Raw genomic sequence first — 19,921 nt, 5'->3', positions numbered from 1 at the left:
TGCTACCTGTCTGTAGGAGAGGGGGTCAATGCTGCACCCTATGGGAGAGGGAAGGGGGTCAGTGCTGCACCCTATGGCAGAGGGAAGGGGTCAGTGCTACCTGTCTATAGGTAGGGGGAAGGGTGTCAGTGCTGCCTCTATACAGTGGAGTGGAAAATCATAAACAACGCTATAAACAACAACATATTTTGATCATGGCACCAGCTATTGGTGGTGTGTAACGCTATTCATATTTTATATATTTGGATATTATTGGTAAATCTCCCCATACACTATCCTGGTCTGACTACTACAGTCTGATCTTTGGGGATCTGGATTTTTTAGCAGTTTCATTGTGCTGCAGCTTAAAATTTAAATTTGTAAGTTGTAGGTTTGGTGGTCATTTATATTTTAGAGCAGGACTGGGCTTCACCAACTTATTTCTTCTTACAAAACGCATTATAATTATCAGTGGCTTGTCAGTTGCTGTACAGAATATACAGGTGATGGTCCCAAATATTTGTAGCGCAGGTGGTGAAGACTGGGCTATGTGATGGTAATTAGGGCTCTGGGTGCCATTCGGGAAGTCCGCTGCATTTCAGTCCTCTTCTGTGGTGATGAGATCCCCAAACATAGGGTCCTATATATCACCACCCTGGAGATAACCAGGACTAAAGATATTGAATCCTAGGTCCAGTGTTGGGTTATGTTTTACCAGTATACTGTATATATTCTTTTATGTGTAAATTCATGATTATGAAGCAAACTATTATCAAAATGTTTTTTTTTTTAAAAAACTACAAGACCTTTAAGTTTTATTGAATAAACTAACATTTCAACTTAAACAATTTTTAGGGTTCTAGGATTGCACACTTTAGGATACATGTTGGCATCATCAGCTAGAAGGGCTCCGTTGTTTCCTTACTTTGTTACTGAGCCCTCACTGTCACTGATTTTATAACAATGCCCTCTCACTTAATGGTAAAGAATACACACCCCTGAGCCATATATACTGTACAGTGCCACCCCACTTGTTGGCGACCACTGGTATAGGTGATGTCTCCAATGGCTGGGGAACAAAAAGCAAGTATGAATCCGATGTCGGTGTATAAATGGATGTAAAAAATCCACGAATGGAGAATATTTATGTGGAATGTGATCACAACATTGTCTGGAATAGGCAAAGCAGCTGTCTTATCAAGTGCAAATGAGAACTAACAAGGGTTGGGTCCTTCGTTGTGTTAGGTGTCACACCTTCAATGCAAAGATGCTGGCTGCATCCATCATTCTGCTTATTGATGTAATCATTATTTTTCATAACTGTGTAGAAGGTTTTTTTCAGGACTAAAACCAAGATGTTTTTTACTTTAGTCGCAGGGACTTTAGGATTCGACTTGGCCAGCTGGGGTCCACATGTGTCAGTTATGGTATTCTGCATACTTGAACAAAATTGAAAAATCTAACCAACCCCAACATCCCTCCCCACTCCCAGTCTTAATTGGCACCATACCCAGTGTCTGTAGTATTGGAGTGTGACCCCATTCTAGAGGGGGTTTCCAGCTGGAGGTCACTGCCCTTACATATAGATAAGTGCATACTTGGGTAGGTAGGTGTTGTAGGTCTGTGTTGCATAAGGTTTAGGGTCTGGGAATATTGGGCATTTTATTGTGCTACTTAATAAATTTAATTTATCAGTTTTTTCCTGGAACTATTTCATAAAAGGAATAAAACCTCCAAAACAACATTTGTAAATGATAAGGCTGTGTTAGATGCAGATGGTTCTCGGCAGATTGCAGAAATGTGATAGTAGAATGTTTGGGGAAAATCTTGTTCTCTGGAGCACCATCCCACGGAGAACTACGTGCCGAATCCGGCCACTTCTGCTGTGCTGGGAAGTTCCAGTGTATGGCATGGCTGAGAAATCCCCCGGTGTCTGCATTCAGCGATGGGACTGGCTCTATTTCTGTTTCACATAATTTGGAGCATTGGTGCTTGGCAGTAATTTGCTAGGGCGTGTTGCTGGTTTCCAGGCCCTCCCACAGGTCTGTTTATTGTTTCGCAAACATTAGCACAAGCGTAACCTCATAAAGACTGGATTGTGCAGGCAGAGCAGGCTGCCTTTTGTGTCTTAAAGGGCACATTTTTTATTTTTTTGTAAAGGCTTACAACCATACATGAGGCTGCTGTACAAAAACCATGGTAATGCTAAACAGTTTGCAGAGTCAGGATTCTTTGGGTGGCATCTAAAACCACTAAGATGTTCTAATCTGTCTCAATATGAGCCCAGTGTGATTGCCCAAACAACAGAGGGGTACAGGGAGAGGCCACCTGGAAGCCAATCCATTGCACTACATTACAGAAGAGTGCAGAATGATTCTTTAGTCTGCTGCTCCTCCTTCAATGTCCAATCACAGTCTAGAATTAAGGAAGGATGACCAGGATGTATTGCATAACTTCAATAGGGAAAAGTTAGGTCACTGACCTGGTTCTGCTGCCTGTGTAAAATTCAGTAGCTGGATAAAATTAGAAATCCTTTTGGCATGTAAAACCACTGCTATATACTGTAAGTGTTCCAACTGTGTATCCAGCTGAGTGTCTGGAGTTCAGCATTACCACATACATGCCTGAAGCCATCAATAAAAACTTGACAGGGATCCAGTGTTCTTCCTAGCCCCTTTTAGCTGGGCGTACCACCCGGCACTTTTCGGTGACCACCCAGCTGTTTTTGGCTGGTTACTGAAGAGTTGGGTCACAATACCCACCCTGCCACTCTCCTACAATTTCTTACCACCCGGCTTAAAAAATATTCTGGGTTAAACACTGGGATCCCAACCCTTCTCCCTTCTATCTTTAATAAAAAAAAAAATAAGTTTGTATACGCTAGGGGAGAGAAGGGATTCAAAATCTAATTACCATATTTACGATCTATGTTAATATCCGCTTAGGTCTGCCCCGATGTAGTTAGTACTCATAACCTTCTGCATTGCTTTTCATAGATCTGAAGATAACTATACAATAAACTTGCACATCAATTGTTTTGGCTTTTTTCACATACTTTAAGGTTTTGGTAAATCTAAGATAAGCTACAGTAAATGCCCACATTAGATTTGTTGCTGGTAATGATCTCCACTGGATTATTTCCAGTGACAGATGGATTGAAAGCGGTATGTACAGACAGCACTGTTCTGTTCTATGGAGGAGGGAGGGGGGAGGATGAGTGAATGGCACCCCGTTGTGTCCTCCTCTATGGGTAAGTACAGCAGTTATCTTTGCTTAGCAATGTTCTCTGTAGCCCGGCAGCCCACCCGGCACTTTCCAGTAACCACCCCGCTGTTTTTAGGTGGTTACTGAAGAAGCACAATACAGGGGTTGCCTACAGCTTCTCCCCACCTGGCTTAAAGTGGGTTTAACACTGCTAAGTTACTAATTGATTTGCCAGGACAGATCAGTGAATGACATCGGGGAACAGCTGCATACACGCACTAGATTTTCACCAGAGACTCACAATTGTTCATCTCGGGCGACAATAATCTAGCATGTATACACTGTCCAAGAACTATTGTACAATCAGATTGCAGTTTATCATGTTCAATCTGATATTGTGCAACAATGATCAACTTCAGCTGATCAAACATCTTCTGGAACAGGACAGCCCTGTCTCTCTTCTGGACAGGTTTACATATAAAGGTGTGAGTGCTCAGCCAGGGTTTACTTTCAAATGTAAATATTTCCACAGTCTGAGTTGTCATGGTCTCTGCCCTTCCCTCAAAATACTTTGCATTCTTCATTTGCTGACTTCAAAAGACCATTGTAGTCAATTAATAACCGAGAGAGATGACGTAGGAAAATTACCACGCCCTAAATAAGCACAAGGAGTTTTTATTGGTGTTGATTAGTAAATACGAACAGTGCAACAAAAACTATTGAATAAACATTAGTCATAATTATCATATTCTTTGGATCTTTTATGAGACAATGTCACTTAATCTGTTAGGACAAAGTGACAGGGTCTGCATGTAGTCCACCTCATCCCCCCATGACCCTTCATCAGGGATGTGACAGAGGCAGGGATAGACCTTCAATTGACTTCCCAGCTTTTACACCCATCTTTGATCCCACATGACCCTTCTTCAGGATATGACACCTGTTGACTGTTTCATGAGCTTCGTGCTTCGACACCCAACTTAGACGCCTCGTGACCCATATTCAGGTCTGTGAGACCTGTAGACTGTTCCTTGAGCTCTGTGCTTTTACACCAGTCTTTGAACCTACGTGACCCTTCTTCAGGGATGTGACTCCTGTAGACCATCCCTTCATCTCCGTGCTTCTACATCCAACTTTGATGCTTCTTGACCCTTCTTCAGGTGTGAGACCTGTAGACTGTTCCTTGAGCTCCATGCTTTTACACCAGTCTTTGATCCCAGGTGACCCTTCTCAAGGATGTGACTCCTGTAGACCATCCCTTCATCTCTGTGCTTCTACATCCAACTTTTATCCAACAATTATCCACCATGGTGCAGAGTTCTCCATCACATAAGACACAACACTACCTAGGGGTATTAGATCTGTCCTCCACTCCCTTTCCCTCATTCCTGAGTCAGGTTTAGGAGCATTTACTCATACTAGGGAATAATATTGGGGTAGCGTTTGTTGACCCAATGTTTTCAGATAGAAAGGTCAGCAGAGGTAGTGTGTCTTATGTGTTCTTCAAATTTCCTTAGGCCACACATTTTATTAGCTGATTGGCTTTCATGTTTATTCTAGCATCGTGTTACCCAGCCGCCAGGTCTCGGTTACTGTTGGTGTGCATAGTTCTGACTGGTAAATCCTGCATCCATACCTGACAAAACACAAATAGTCTTTGGTTCCTGCGGGGTCCTCTGGTTCTTTCAGTTATTCAATGCTATTTTGGGTTTTTCAGAGAGAGATTTAAGATTTACCCTCACTTCCTTTGCCGCTGATATTTTATCAGACACAAAATTGAGCAACACAAGCAGAAAATGTTTTTGTTTTTTTTTTTAAAGCAGATTAGGGAAATGATACAGTGCTAGCTGTCTGTGTCTGTATTGCATAAAAGTTTTTGGCTTGACATAAATTTAAAGTAGACAAACACAAAATTGCTGCTAAGAAAATTATTTCATTATTTCATAATATGCAAAATACACCTGCACCTTGATTTTTTTTTTTATTATGTGCAACATGCTAGGTCTTCCTAGACAAAATGTGAAGCCTCAAAGAGGACATAAAGTACCATAAACTTGGAAGAACTTTTAACTCCCACGCTTTACAAAGAGATTCCCTTTAAGTAATATAAAAGTTAAACTTGGAAAACGTGAAGCATCTTTGTTATAAAACTATTCTTCCGATTACATTATCTCCATAGTGCTTAAAGTGCATGCAATCCCCAAATGAACTTCTCTTATCTGCGCGCTTTTAATCATTTGAATATTTGTGTAAAAAATACCACAAATACGCCCTGATTCTACCAGAAATCCCCCTTTTTCTTTTTCAAACATGTTTTCTGTCTGTCTGAGAAAGAATTCTGCTGTTCGATAGATACAGTAAGTGGGTGTTCTCACCCCAGAATGTTAAATAGGGAATAAAGGAAAAAAATAGGAGGGGGGACTGCAGTATTTCTACATTTTTGTAGATACAATTGAATTTGACCTCTTAACATGCTGAAGTGCAGGTAATTATAGTGCCTATGTTCGTCTTCACATTGTTTTTCAAAACCATGGTGTAAATGGAAATTTGACTTTTGCCTAATGTTATGTACAAACATCAGATAATTCCTGCCTGATATGAATGGTCAGGCTTATCTGGGGTGAGACTCTCACATGTGTACAGTGTTCGCTCAAAGTTCTTCATGGATCTATCCTGTTAGATCCATGAATGACCGACAGTGACCAACCACTGTACAAGTCATAAGAGATGATCAGAGTGGAGTGCCACTCGCCCGTTCACTCCCCTCCCATCTCCATAGAACAGAGGAATGTGTACAGAGCTCAATCCTTCACTCTTGTCACAAGATTGTTTCCAGCGACAAAAGTTGAATGTGCTCCTTAAGTCGGCATTAAACCCCATACTTCCTAGTTATAAGCACACCCCATTTTAATTGAAGTATGGCGTGTGCAATAAAGACTTTTTTATGTTTGAGTTCTTGGTAAATAGTTCATTTCCAGCCAGTAAATCTGTTGACATTTCACTTCCTGTAACTAGCTGTCAACACTATCGACCCTGTGCACAAGGCAAGTTTGTATAAACTATCTGTTACAACAACAATATGCTGTATAGAGTACAAATACTGCCCTTGTAACCAGCACTATCGGTGTAATTGCCAGACATTTCCATTATGTATGCTAGAATTGAGCCTACACGTATTGATGCACTCCTCTAGAACTAGGTCATGAGCCCCATTGCATTGACAGCCTGAATTATTTGCAGAATGGATTCAGTGTTGGAAATGGGTGAATGATTGGCTCTTTCTTGCTTGATATCACCAAGGCACCTCCAGCAATCGCCTGGACCATGGAGGTAATGCAGTACTAGATTCTGTACTTCTCTAGATTCTCTATCATCTCATTATTGGGCAGAACCTTTAGGGAACCCATAGCCAGTCTTGTCTCATTTACCTGCTACACTAACAAGAGAGGAACTTCATCTATTCACGCTAGTGTGTAACCTGTTCTATTTAAGGTTCAATGCTTCAAAGCAATCCCTTCTGACACCACCACTGCAAACCACAATCTCCGCATCTGTAGACTTGTCAACATCTGTTTTCATCCATTGCAACCAGTTCCATTTTGTTTTTCACACCTATTAGTTAGCGGGTCTATAAATATAATCTGAGCCTGGAACATCCGAGTTTCTGGCCCCACATTTGCATATATTATGTATTGAGTTGCAACCACGGAAATAGTTTGTGGTCTAACAAGCACTTCTAGTATATCTTTAACGCTTATCTTTAACTATTCTTTTATGGCTTTAGTATGTCTATTTTAAGAGCTCACAATTGTCCACCCGCTATTGTTAGTCAGTATTGTTAGTACTATTGTTAGTGTGAATCTTTGGAAAAAAAATATGGCTTGGCAGTATGCCCGTTACCAAATGGTAAACCACCCACCAGTGGTGATCATGGTCTTTACTACTAATATGAATTTTAGTGTTTGTTTTGTTTTTACAATTATGTTAAGTCTCATTCAGGTCATTTGATGGCTAGGTCACATGAATGTTTAGAGACTGTGTTTGGCAGTTATCAACACTTTCTGGTGATCCTCCGCACCTCTGAAAAAGTGCATATAGCTGAATGGTGCACCGAATAGAGAAAATAGGGATAACCCAGTGGGTGGCAATGAAGTTGAACAGAAAGATAACGGGACTGCAGGCTCCACATGGTTTATTCCTCTGTTGGGCAGCTTTTGGGTGTGAAGATCCCTCCTGTTGGATAACATGGGTCACACGTATTTAAAAGTTTGACTGCCTGAAGCTGAACTAAATGCAGATGTAATATAAATAAATAAGATAAAAAAATGCAGCCATGTAACCATTATTATGTTATATGTTATTAGGTGATATGATACTTCTTCTGAGATTTTCATTTGTCCTAGTTGACTAACTCTGTGTTTACAAGTGGCATTTAGACACGGTGCAAATAATTTATACAGCAAACAGGTGTGGCTGCAAAAAAAAAAAAAAAAACAACCTACGCACCCAAAATAAACTATACCAGGTCATTTTATGAGTTCACTCAGTTGTATGGCCCTTAAAGTGATTTATGGAGGCTGTTTAATAAGAATGGATGTGTTTTCAGGGCCAACCAACAGCTGTTTTTCATTTTTGAGCGGATGAGGTTGCGGAAGGGGCAGGTGAATACACTGGAGTGGCTTGGAACAACCCAATAGAGCTGCTCAAGTGCTTTGCAGCAAAACTAAACCTGTGCAACATTCCCTGCAAGCACAAGGGAAGCTGGAATAGCCGGGCTTCCCCGACAACCACCAAAGATCTGCTCATTTTTTTTTTGACAGTTTACCCGCACGATCAGTCAGGTAACAATTACTTTTGCAGAAAGGGACATTGTGTGTTTCTTTCTGCAATATCCTGTCTGATCTTGTAGTTTGCAAAGTGGGATTTTAGTTGGACTTAAAATCTATATTTGAGTAAAAATAATCAGTACATCTCTGCAATACATGAACCTATGTTTGAGCTCTTTAAATACCCTATAAATTCACTGACCTACACAGCATTTTTATTGCCTAAATAAGTGCTGTCATCCACCCAGTCTCATATCTCGACAACATAAAGGTTAATCATGAGAATGTGAGATCCGGAAACAGGGCAGGTCTAAATTTCTGACATAATCAGATAAAACAAAACATTTTCAACGGAATATTTAAGAGATAAATATGAGAAGTTCATCGTCTGTGTTGCATTCACTTATCCTTCTTTAGAAAAGCAGAGGAGTATTGCTCTTTGGAATATTGAGCATTGGCTTTTCTTATGTCAGTCATTCTAAAAGACTATTTTGGCTCCACCAGTTGCTTAAAGTTGAACTTTTCACCATTTATTTGACTTTCTCATACACTTCCTTCCCCCTCCCTCTACCTCGGTGACATACAATTTCATTTTTTTGTGCTGTGTTCCCATGTCACTTACTTATTCCTCACCTATGGGGTAGCTGTGTACTAATCTGCCTGCAGGCCAGAAAATGTTGTGGTATCATGAGAATGTATAATGAGAATTGCCTGTATAGATGTCAGACAAGTAGCATAGCAGAGTAATGAGTAATGGGTTCTGCCCATGCTTGGTTTAGTATGGGGGAGCGGTAGCAATGATGAAGATAGGTTAACCTAGTCACTCACCGTTCTCGCATTTGTGGGCAGTTACTGTTGTGTTTTCCAATTCCTTAGAGGGATTTGGTGCATTTGTATATCTACAATGAGGACTAGAAACTTCTATGATATAACTGCCATATTTAGGGCGATTGTAGAGCCCTTACTGGTAATTAAACGTAAAACCATGGAACTGTTTCAAGGAAAACTTTATTTTTGTGTTTTATTTTTGTTTTGTTTTTTTAGTAGATGAATTATAAGTAAACATAACAAATTGTATATAACTTGCATGGTACCAGTCAATAAATGTGGATGCATTTGTGGTTTTCTGGCAGACATTTTTCTCATAATGAACCTGCCAGTAATACCATGCTCTATCGATGAAAAAAGAAGTCTTGACAGCCTAGAATAGGAAGCTTTTTAAGAATACTGAACAGTTCTCATTTATTTTGAAGTTGACCTGTAGATTGCATAAGTGAACTGGACAGAGTTCAGTTTGAATGTAAAGCAGAGACAAAATGACCAGAAATTAAGTGGATTTGATGAATAATTGTTTGGAACTCATTTGATACATAAAAACTTTTACATGAAACAATTTGTCCTGGTTACCACTGTCATGTTGTGAAAAATCCAATATTTTAGATTGTTACAAGGAATGAGGCAAAATCTTCTAGTGGGTACACTTGTCAAGTGTAACCCCATTTCCCTCTTCCCTCTGGTCTGCAGCCCAGCCAGTACAAATCTCTTATAGGTTGAGCCGTTACTCTTGTTTGATCCTGTAGAATGCACAGGAAGTAAGAGGAAATCTCCAAAATTAGAGGAATTCCCACTTGGACAGTTGCCACTATTTTAAAGATTTCCTCTCTAAACTTATACTGTAATATGTTGGATTTTCCATCATTCACGGTCTGTAGCAATGGTAAGAGAGTGACTTTCCCAAGCAGAGATGCAGACTGCAATAAAAACCTGGCAGAGTTATTTACTCCACACTTTTGCTAATTAAAAAAATTACACTATTGCCCTAAGATGCACTTTATCTTCACGCTGCATAATTTATAAATCTGGGGCACTGCCCATAGTAATCAGATGAAAGTAAGGGTATGTTTTATATTCGCTGTCCTTACGTTTGATGTGCACAATCATGTTCAAAAAGATTATAATTTCTTTACTGCTTTCTTTGCTTTGCCTCCCTATAAAACATTTTCCCATAAACGAATCAAACGTGTTTTATCTGCGTTATGAGCTTGGCTTTAATAAAAGGTTATGCTGATGGTAATCATACAGCTGCTGTTGTATATTCCTAATAGCCCTTACGTAGTAAACTGTTTGTGGCAAAACGTTCAGGGCTTGTCCTGGCTGGATGTCAGTGCTTTGTTTTTAATCTGCCTGAGGAAATAGTTATTAAAGAACTTTGTAAAACAACATTATCATATCGATGTATGCTACACCAACTTTCTGTGTATATTTTTATATATATATTCTTTAGTTAGTTTAATTGAAGGTGTATGCAGACTTAAAAATAAACTTCTCATATTTTTTTCTTCAGTCTCTTTATATATTCTGTTCAAAGCATTTTGTTATTGCTGATACTTAAATCTGCTGAACTGGAACCTTCTTGGGGCATCTACAGAGGGCCCTCTGCTTCTACACAATCATAGAGTCCATATCTTCAGTCCCTGCAGGCTTCAGTCCCTCCAGGCTCAGGATGTGGTTACTTTCTAAAGAAAAAGAAATGTCATATTTTGTGTGTAGCTCTGAGTTAAAGTAGGCTTTAAAGGTTAGGCTGACTTTCCACTAGTTGATGGTTTTTATAGATTAGATGTTACATTCACAAACACAAATCTGTTAGTGAAGATGTTAGATTAAAAAAAAAATCAATTCAAACACAAAATATTTTAAAAACTATGGCATTTTACCATTATTTGATCGCTATATGCCCGTTCTTTTGTCATCCCAAAACCCAACTTAAGTTCTGTATTCATTCTGCCAGGAGCTATCTAACTACCATCTGCTAATGGGTGCACTCCCCAATATTTATTATAATTTGGATCCCCTGTTATATATTTTTTTCAATAGTAAACAGTAGGGAGCTCTTTCATTAGCTGATGGCTGTTGGGGGGGTGCTCAAGGCTCAATTGAAATAATGTTGGATGTTTGGTTCGATAGGTGCGTGGCAGTAAACCAGATGATTCACAAATAATAATTGTTTGTTTGCTAAGTCCTTCGTGTGAAAGAGCGAGAGAAGAGGAAGGAAGTAAAAGATGGGTGAGAGAAAAGCAAGCAGAGGGGGTTAGAGCCTACCCAGTACTGTAGCACCAGAGAATGACCGAATCCTCCACCCATTTACTAGTACATGACCCACCAAGGACTGTAGCACCAGAAGAAAACCTGATCATTCACCCATCAACTAGTGCATGGCCCACCCAGGGCTGGAGTACCAGGATGTGCCCTCATACTCCACCCATCCACTAGTGCATGCCCACCCAGGGCTGTAGTACCAGGATGTGCCCTCATACTCCACCCATCGACTCGACTAGTGCAGAGCTTACACACAGCTTACCCAGGACAATAGGACCAGAATATGATCTTGTACTCCACCCATTAACTGATGCATGGCTCACCTTAAACTGTATCACCAGAAGACCTAGTGCAGAGCCTATCTAGGACTGTAGTAACCGAATATGACTTTTTACTCCACCCATCACCTAGCGCATGGCTTACCCAGGAATGTATTACCAGAAGGCTACATACACATGTGCATGGGTTATCATCTGATAATCGGCTCAGGGCTGATATCGGACGAGAATAATGCGTTGGCCATCATTTGCTTGTTCTCAGTTATTTTCACCTTTGCATTCCCAGCTGTTGATATTTGTAGACTTTGGGTTAAAGTGAATGTATTGAAACCCATGGGTGAATGTTTTGGTGAGTCATTGTTTGTTTCCATAGAAACAGACGTAAATATTTCTGAACTGTATGGCTTTGCTTTCCATGACTTCCTCTTTTTCTCTCTTTCACACACCTAACCTGTACAGCGATGTGCTGAATATGACTCGGGTAGATGTGTTGAAATTGAAAGTAGACCTGTTTTTTTGTGGTCAATACAAAAGCTGAAATATAAATGTCAGCTAATAGTAAAGTTTGTTTTCCATCCTCAGGGTGCATCGCCCTAAAGATGAACCTTGAGATTCAGTTCAGCCAGTCCTGTGACCCAGAAAGCACATCCCAAATGGAAACTTCTTTTTTCACAGCAGTTGAGGGAATAATGAAAGCAGTGGATTAGCATGATAGCCAGACAGCAAGCATTTTTAGAGTCTGACACCAGTTACAGCCTTACAGTTCAGGCTTACTTCAATACCAAACTCCAGGCAACCTTCCAGCTGGAAGCAGTATAGGTTGGTCACTGACTGGACAGACATTTGAAGATCATTCTGCTACTCCTCATGCTAGAAAGCTTGTTTCTGGGTCTACATACTTAAAATTCTTCAAGGTCGTTAATCGAGAAAAAAACATTTTTTAAACTAATTTTTACCTTTGCTTATTCTGTAGTCTGTTTTTGCATAGCTGCCATCCAATTCCATGCATTCCAGGATTCTAATACTTCGGTTTCCTTTTCCTAAGACCGGTGGCTGATGTCCGCTACCTTCCATGGTCACTGGTAGTGTGTTTGTTCCCATTAAAGTTCTCATTGCTGCATCCAGCACTGGGAGGACCCGGGCATCATACATTCCAAGTCTGTCCTATCCTCCATAGGTGGATTCCAGGTCCTTTCCAACCATCCCAAGGTAAAAATGAAGGTAGAGATAGTGGCAGTTTAACAGGAGAAAAAGGATGACTTGCTGCAATTTAATTTTAAGGCTGAACTCTAGGCATATATACAAGGCATAACTGTTGTATCTCCGTAGCCATTACTACATTAAATGTATTTGTTGTGAAGTGAAGCATTGAAGTGCCTAATTTAATCTGGTATCAGCCCTTTACATTAAAGAATGTGGGATGCTAACAGAAGAAGGGATGAGCTGATCAATATGCCCTTTCTTTTTACACTGTCCAGTGACGGGATGGGGAGTGGGAAGGAGACATGGAAGTAAAATGTAAACTGCATCTACAGATCAGGACCCCTCTTTTGCAAGGCATGACCATTCTGTGTGACAGACCTTTGCAAATAACTGGACTGGATCTTGAAAAATAGAGACAGCTCTTTTATCTGTATTTCATCAGGGTATTTAGCGATTCCTTGCAGTTTAGCTTTTAATACTTTTATTAAAAGTAGTAGTAGTCTGGGGAAGCAAGGGTTAACAGATGTCCCCCCTACTTAGAAATAACTCCATTATACATATAGTCATCTAATAAGTGTTTAAGACACTCTTTGTAAAATGTAGGCTCCTATGGGCAGTAAATGTTATGATTGGTTTGATGTTTTCAGTACTGCACTGCAGAATATGTCAGAGCTATGTGATTTGGACAGTAAAATGTAAGCTCTGCGCTTAATATAGTGCTTGGTTTTCTGCAATGCAGGTTTCCTTTAAGATCACAGGGTGAATTTAAAGCGGTCAGGCAGCCATTGCGTGGCCCGGCATGAAACTGTTGGAAGAAAGTGAGTAGAACCAGTTTGTACAGTGATCCTTGCTTCCTTGTAAAGAAGAATACGAGAGTGAAACACGGCTCTTTGTTAAATCCAGAGAACAATGAGTCATCCAGATGGAAAATCTGGGTGGAGAACGGTGATTTGACTCATTAGACGCTCTCAAGCTGGCTCTGGTGTCCTAAAATCCAGCAATCCTGAATATCTTCAGCTCACTGGTTTTGTAAAGGCAACAACTTCCATTCAGAGATCCCTGTTCAGCTTAAAGCCCACTTGAGGATTCCACATTTATTACTGCAATGCAATAAGGATGTTCACAATTTATGTATTTGTTTGTTTTGGTATTGACTAAAATACCTCTAGAGAGCTCAACGGAGGCCCAGGTTTGCAGTGATCTGATGTACCCCTGGCCCTATCCATTATAAGGAAAATAATTCACAATGCCAACTGAAGAGTCTATGGTCTCCAACTAAATCAGCCCCATTGTGTCTGTTTTATTAGCAGGAAGTTTTGTATTAATTAAACAATATCAGGTCTGACCATTTCACATCCTCTTTCTACAGCTGGCGGGCACAGCGGTCCTGGCAATCGGACTATGGCTTCGATTCGATAGCCAGACAAAGGCCATGTTTGAATCCGATACCAGTGGTTCTTCATTTTATACTGGTAAGAACAATAATTTTTTCTTTTGTGTATTGTAATTTATTGTATATGGTATATCTGTGAGTAGCCGAGGATTCCAAAAATCAGATTCATTGGCTTTCCCCCAAAACTGTAATAAAGAAATTTGGCTTTTGTCATAAAGACACGACTAAAGACAAGACTATGGACTTTGTAAAGTGATGTGTAAAATGTTGGCTATAAGGTTTAGGTTTTTTTGAATCATATACTGATAACTGAAAAATTCTGAATGTGGTCATGTAAGCAAGGCCCTCTCTCTCCATTGCCTTTTGTTCTCTTCAAGTAGGTTTTGCACTTCCATACTATATTGGGATGCAAAACTCCTTTAAAGTAGGCCATGTACAGATCAGAAGGTCAATTCGGGAAAAGTCCTTGGTCTGCATGTTTAGTTTCCTTTTGATTTACCAACAACTACTTGGTAAAGGGTCTGCCTTGATCTTTTCAATTGGTTGCAGGCCCTCAACTTTTAAATTTAGTTCTAAACCAGTATTCTCCCTAAAAAAATGTTATGCTGTATGGGAAGAAACTGTAGACAGATGGTGGCCCTTGTATTATGATCCAACCTTTTAGTAACCACCCAAACATAGCCTGGTAGTTATTGAAAAGTGCTGGGTGGTGTGCCCAGCTAAAGGGGTCTGGGGAGAACATTGTAAAGAGACTGTCCGATTATACCACCATATGTGGACAGTTTTAGGTGACCTTAAATAGTAGTCAACTGTAGATGGGCAGTGAGGGACCCATTGTGTTGTATCCAACTGCTTTCTTCTATAGTCCTCCAAGGTACTTGATGGGGAAAAAATTGTCAAGTTTAGAGTTCTGCAGTAATATGGAAAATATCTGTGTCCTGCCAAGCACCATGGATGGAAAGCTAGAGTTGCTCTTTGTAGCCTAGTTCTCGCATCCAAACGTCTTGGCCTATTATATCGGGGAGATAGTAGAATCAGGCCATGGTTGGAAACTTTTGGATGCAGCTTAATGAGGACTTAATGAGCCTCTTCTGTAGTCCGAAGCTAAACATCCTCTTTTTTTACAGTCCATCCAAATGTTTTGCCTTTGGGTGATGTTGTTGAATGTTGTACACTGATGACACATTTTAATGTGTGTGCTTTTTGTTTTTTGCAGGAGTCTACATCCTGATTGGTGCAGGGGCTCTCATGATGTTAGTTGGTTTTCTTGGTTGCTGTGGAGCAATTCAAGAGTCTGAGTGCATGCTGGGATTGGTAATAAATATTTGTTTTTATATTTCAATTATATTATGCCTCTACAGATTTTCTTAGTCAAACATAAAATGCTTAAATAACGAGGAAAAAATAAAGATGGTTTTCAGTAAACTTTAGAACACCAGTGAAAATTGTTAACCTTGAGAAATGTAGTGTTGATCTCTGGTTAATAAGGATAAAAGAAGCAGAAGTACAGAAGGGTGGGTTTTAGTGGCAAACAAAAAAGATCATTACGAGTGTATTCAACAAACAAAATAGTATACGTACATACCAGTGGTAATATTAACAAATTTTAACTAAACAAGCAGGTGTGCTAATGTGAAATTAGCAGTTGTCTTATTCCCATTTTTATATGTAGTAGCATTGTTACCAAATATATATATATCGATCTATTTACTTTTTGTTACTATATCAGGTTACTGAGCATAATGTAATTCATTTTTTTTGTTATGTTATAAACTAGTGTAAATCTCTACTTCCCTGAGGAAGCCACATGGAGAAATGTGTCGGGAATGAGACAACTGCACTAAAGCCTGCTTGCTAATTTCACATTCCTTCACATTTCCACAATGGAAACATGGCATGGCTTTCAGTCTAATGTTTCACAAAAGAATCACACACAGTCTCGGCCAAGATGTTGCCATGCCAAATGAGGCCGTCTGTTGCCATGAATGCAGAGGTGTAAAGTCATTAGCATGAATTCAGAAGTGCAGAAGGAAGGCACCTTGGGCAAGGACTGGTTGTTGGGCAGATAATTCCCTGATTTATAGTCTGATTTTATAGTAAGCAGAGTGATCTCTTTAGAAGGACTTTAGTTTCCAATACAAAAAAGTTAATAGTTTCTGTTCACTATGAACTATAAAGCAAATGTTAGGCTTTTATAATAAAACTGTGTATCTACCTACAGTTCTTCGCTTTCCTGTTGGTTATTTTCGCCATTGAGATTGCTGCTGGAATTTGGGGTTTTGCAAATAAAGACAAGGTATGCTTTTCAATTTGTGTTTGTGATTATATAGAATGTATAACTATGTAGGTTGCTAATTATTATATTGTATAGTAAAAGGGTTATTGTACAGGCAAACAATATATCTTGCATATGTTTACCAGTAACGGAGTAATAAATGAAGCAGCAATGCCACGGAAATTAACATAAAATAAGATCACAAATCCCATTATTATTTTAAGTATATAAAACATAATAAACAATGCTTTCTTACCTAACCTAACATCCAAGCAAAGAGTTTTCTTCTTTCTTTCTTCGTTTTCTTTTGTTTTTACCACAAGCTTGTTTATTTTTGTTTTCCAGATTGTAAAAGAACTACAGAAGTTTTATGAGGACACTTATGATAAATATGTCATAAATAAGGAGTCTTCTTTGAAGGAAACCCTGAAGACCATCCATTTTGCTGTATGAATTTTTTTTGTTTTGTTTCTCCAGGGTTCCACATATCCTCACATCACCCCAATAGGCTATATGCAAATACCAAGTGTTTATTAACTGGGCATTGATAAGAGCAGAGCAGGCTTAGAAAAGTTAGGCTACGTACACGCATCAGGTGATTCTCCTCCAATTATCATTTCAGGGCTAGTATCGGATGAGAATCTAACGTGTGTACAGCGTTCATCGTTCCTTGTTCATTGATACCTCCTGGTCGATTTACAAATAATGGTAATGAAAGTGAAAGGGTGAGCGTGCAGTGGGATTCCGCTCGGTCATGCTCCCCTCTCCATAGAGCACAGTGGTGCTGTATGTACAGCGCTTGTTCATGCATCGTTCAGTCTTTTGTCGTTGGAAAGGTTTGTGGAAAGGATTGTGAAAGATCCTTTCCAACAACAATTATTGAATGTGTGTACATAGCCTGTAGGCCAGTAGAGGAGCATGAACAACCCCTATGCAAGTGAAGAGGGAGAGAACGCAGCAGGGTGCCGCTCGCTCGTTCTTCCCCCTCCTCTCTCCATAGAGCAGAACGGTGCTGTATGTACAGCGCTCATTCATGCATCTTTCAGTCTTGTCATTGGAAACCAAACTGGTTATGGGGTGGGAAGAAGACCCTGGGGTATGAGTTATAGCTGAAGGACAAACACTGAAAAAGAATTATTTAGGCTTCTTACATACTAAAATCACAAGGTACTGTAAATGTATGCAACCATACACTTATATAGTGTGTAAAAAATGTTTTCATAGTCTGTATACCATCTGACATTTCTTCTCTTGTTTTATAGTTCGACTGTTGTGGTAAGACAGGCATTATTGAGGCTCTGTTCACAGATATTTGCCCTGGCAAGAGTGGTCTAAACACCTTTACTTCACAGGTATAGTACTCTCGCTACAACCTCACCAGCAAGCAGTATTGCACACTTTAGTTCTTTTTACCCACTAAACAGCGGAGATCTAAACCTATTCCAAGTAAAAGTAACCCGTCCCAAATGTAAACCATAAAAACGGAGAATTTGCAGGTCTTGCCCATGTGCGTCCTCAACTTGTTGTTGACATGACATGCGTATGAAATATCCTTATCAGAAATATTGCACACTGTGTAAAAAAATACTGTACTGAAATGCAGAAACCTAATTTTCATTTATTCTCTACTTTCTTTCAGTCCTGCCCAAAAGCAATTGAAACAGTCTTCAACACCAAATTCCACATTATTGGAGCTGTTGGAATTGGGATTGCTGCCATCATGGTGAGTACTTATGCTGACTGAATAAAAAAGGAACTAATACTATAATCCAGGCAAATCCACTCTGGATATAAATAAAATGTAGTTAAACGTTACTTGTGTTATGTCTCATTGCCCTCTGCACGTTCTATAAAGCTTGGTACTGCATAAGTGATAACGCACCCATGACTTTTTGGTCTGTTGCTAATGTATGATGATCAATGTCTGCTCAGCCAGGCTCATATATTGCTATCATCTTCATTATCAGTGGCAATGAGAGGAAACAAGGAAGACTTGACCAAGCAGTATAGAAATTTCTGTATATATGTTTTAGGTCCTCCTTTTTGATAGTGACCTGATGTTTCTGTGGCTGGTGGCTCTCAATCCCAGCTACTCTGATTGCTGCTGATATCCGGGAACTAGAGTAGTTCCCAATTATGCAAAGGCTATGACATAGTGATTAAATGCCAGAAGGCGGATACTTCATTAGCACAATTAAAAATTCCATCTACAGATACCACTGTAGCAGGAAGGTGGCTGTTTTTACCTGTTTAATACTGTAATTGTCAGACACAAGAATATAGATATAGAAAATCAATAACAGTATTGGATTTGTCAGTCTATAGTAAAAGTATTATAAGCAGTTGTTTTGTTTAAAAACCTATTAAGGCATGCAAATTATCAGTAGTTATCAATTTAAGCAAAGCATGCTGATACTGCCTAAAATGTACTTGTGCACTTTAAGTCCCTTTCTAACAATTTAGAATCTCCTGCTGTTTGTTTATATCAGAGGGTTTTAAGTTGTCAATATTTTTTCCTAGGAAAAAATAGAAATAAAAACTGATTTACAATACTGGTAAATATAAAGAATTAATAACATATTTAGTAAATAAAATATAAAAAAGGGATTCTTTAACATTCCTTTAATTGTAATGCAAAAAATGTGAGTATTTTTGTCTGCATCTGGCCACGGGTTCTGTGTCACTTTTAGTATTGGTCTGTCATTTGCAACCTCTATTTAATGTACAGCGCTGCATAATATGTTGGCGCTTTATAAATACTGTTTATTAATATTAATGATGATGTAAAGTAAATTGCTATTAAAAATGACAAAAACCAACATACAGCCTGTTTACCCGGGTGGAATGTACCAACATTTGGACATTGTAGTGATGATGTAAAAATGATGGTTAATGTTTACTTATGACTCTTTTGTTTGTTTGCAGATTTTTGGAATGATCTTTAGCATGGTCCTTTGTTGCGCAATCCGAAACAACAGGGAGATGGTATAATATTGTATTGGACTCAGTCCAGGAAGGGAGGGGCAGGGTATTGATGTCAGAAACAATTTTAGTGTTCAAACAGCCTTTTCTAAAAATAAAGTTGTGCTATATTTTCTGTATTTTTGTTTTGTTTTGTTTTTTAAAGCCAAGCCGTTTTTTAAAGGTCGCTGTCTGTATGTTTGAAATGTAAAACCAATGATACAAGGTACACAATTTTGTTGATTGGTTAAATTCATATATATATATTGTAATATCTATAAATGGTAATACTATGAAGGGCTTTGTTCATTGTATTCAGTTTAGACTTGCCTTTTGCTTTCTTAAAATATTAATCAAAGTATAACTTATGTTGAACATAATTTGGTACTTAATTCAATAAAAAGACACCCAAACAAACTTTCTCATCCTTGTCTATTATAATTGTTTTAGAATTTTTCTTCTTTTTTTTTGCTTCTTATCTGCAGAAAAAAATGGCATTTGCAATGTTCAGTGTTTTTTTTTTTTTTTTTTTTTAAGATATCATAGACCTAATTCAGTGGACTTTAAATGAACCTCCTATTAAGTCACGTCTCACATTTTTAGAATAAAAACATAATTTATTCAATGATTACAATAAAACATTGTATTTTTGGAAAATGCAGATGGACTTTTACATTATTTTCCTAATTTACAAGAGAACAATGTG

General features: G+C 38.9%; 1 protein-coding gene across 1 annotated transcript in view; it reads left to right on the top strand.

Annotated features, from left to right (window-relative positions):
- The window catches only part of CD9 (CD9 molecule), a 21,324-nt gene extending 1,692 nt beyond the window's left edge, over nt 1–19,632 (top strand). The window contains exons 2-8 of the mRNA XM_072400327.1: nt 13,956–14,058; nt 15,196–15,293; nt 16,201–16,275; nt 16,600–16,701; nt 17,517–17,606; nt 17,894–17,977; nt 19,180–19,632. Coding sequence (XP_072256428.1) covers nt 13,956–14,058; nt 15,196–15,293; nt 16,201–16,275; nt 16,600–16,701; nt 17,517–17,606; nt 17,894–17,977; nt 19,180–19,245 — 618 coding nt within the window. The 3' untranslated portion in view covers nt 19,246–19,632. The remainder of the gene's footprint in view (nt 1–13,955; nt 14,059–15,195; nt 15,294–16,200; nt 16,276–16,599; nt 16,702–17,516; nt 17,607–17,893; nt 17,978–19,179) is intronic.
- The last annotated feature ends 289 nt before the right edge of the window (nt 19,633–19,921 follow it).

The sequence above is a fragment of the Pyxicephalus adspersus genome, chromosome 2, assembly GCF_032062135.1.
Source record: "Pyxicephalus adspersus chromosome 2, UCB_Pads_2.0, whole genome shotgun sequence".
NCBI lineage: Eukaryota > Metazoa > Chordata > Amphibia > Anura > Pyxicephalidae > Pyxicephalus > Pyxicephalus adspersus.
Note: the sequence above shows the minus strand (reverse complement) of the source record. Positions and strands in the feature narration are given on the sequence as shown.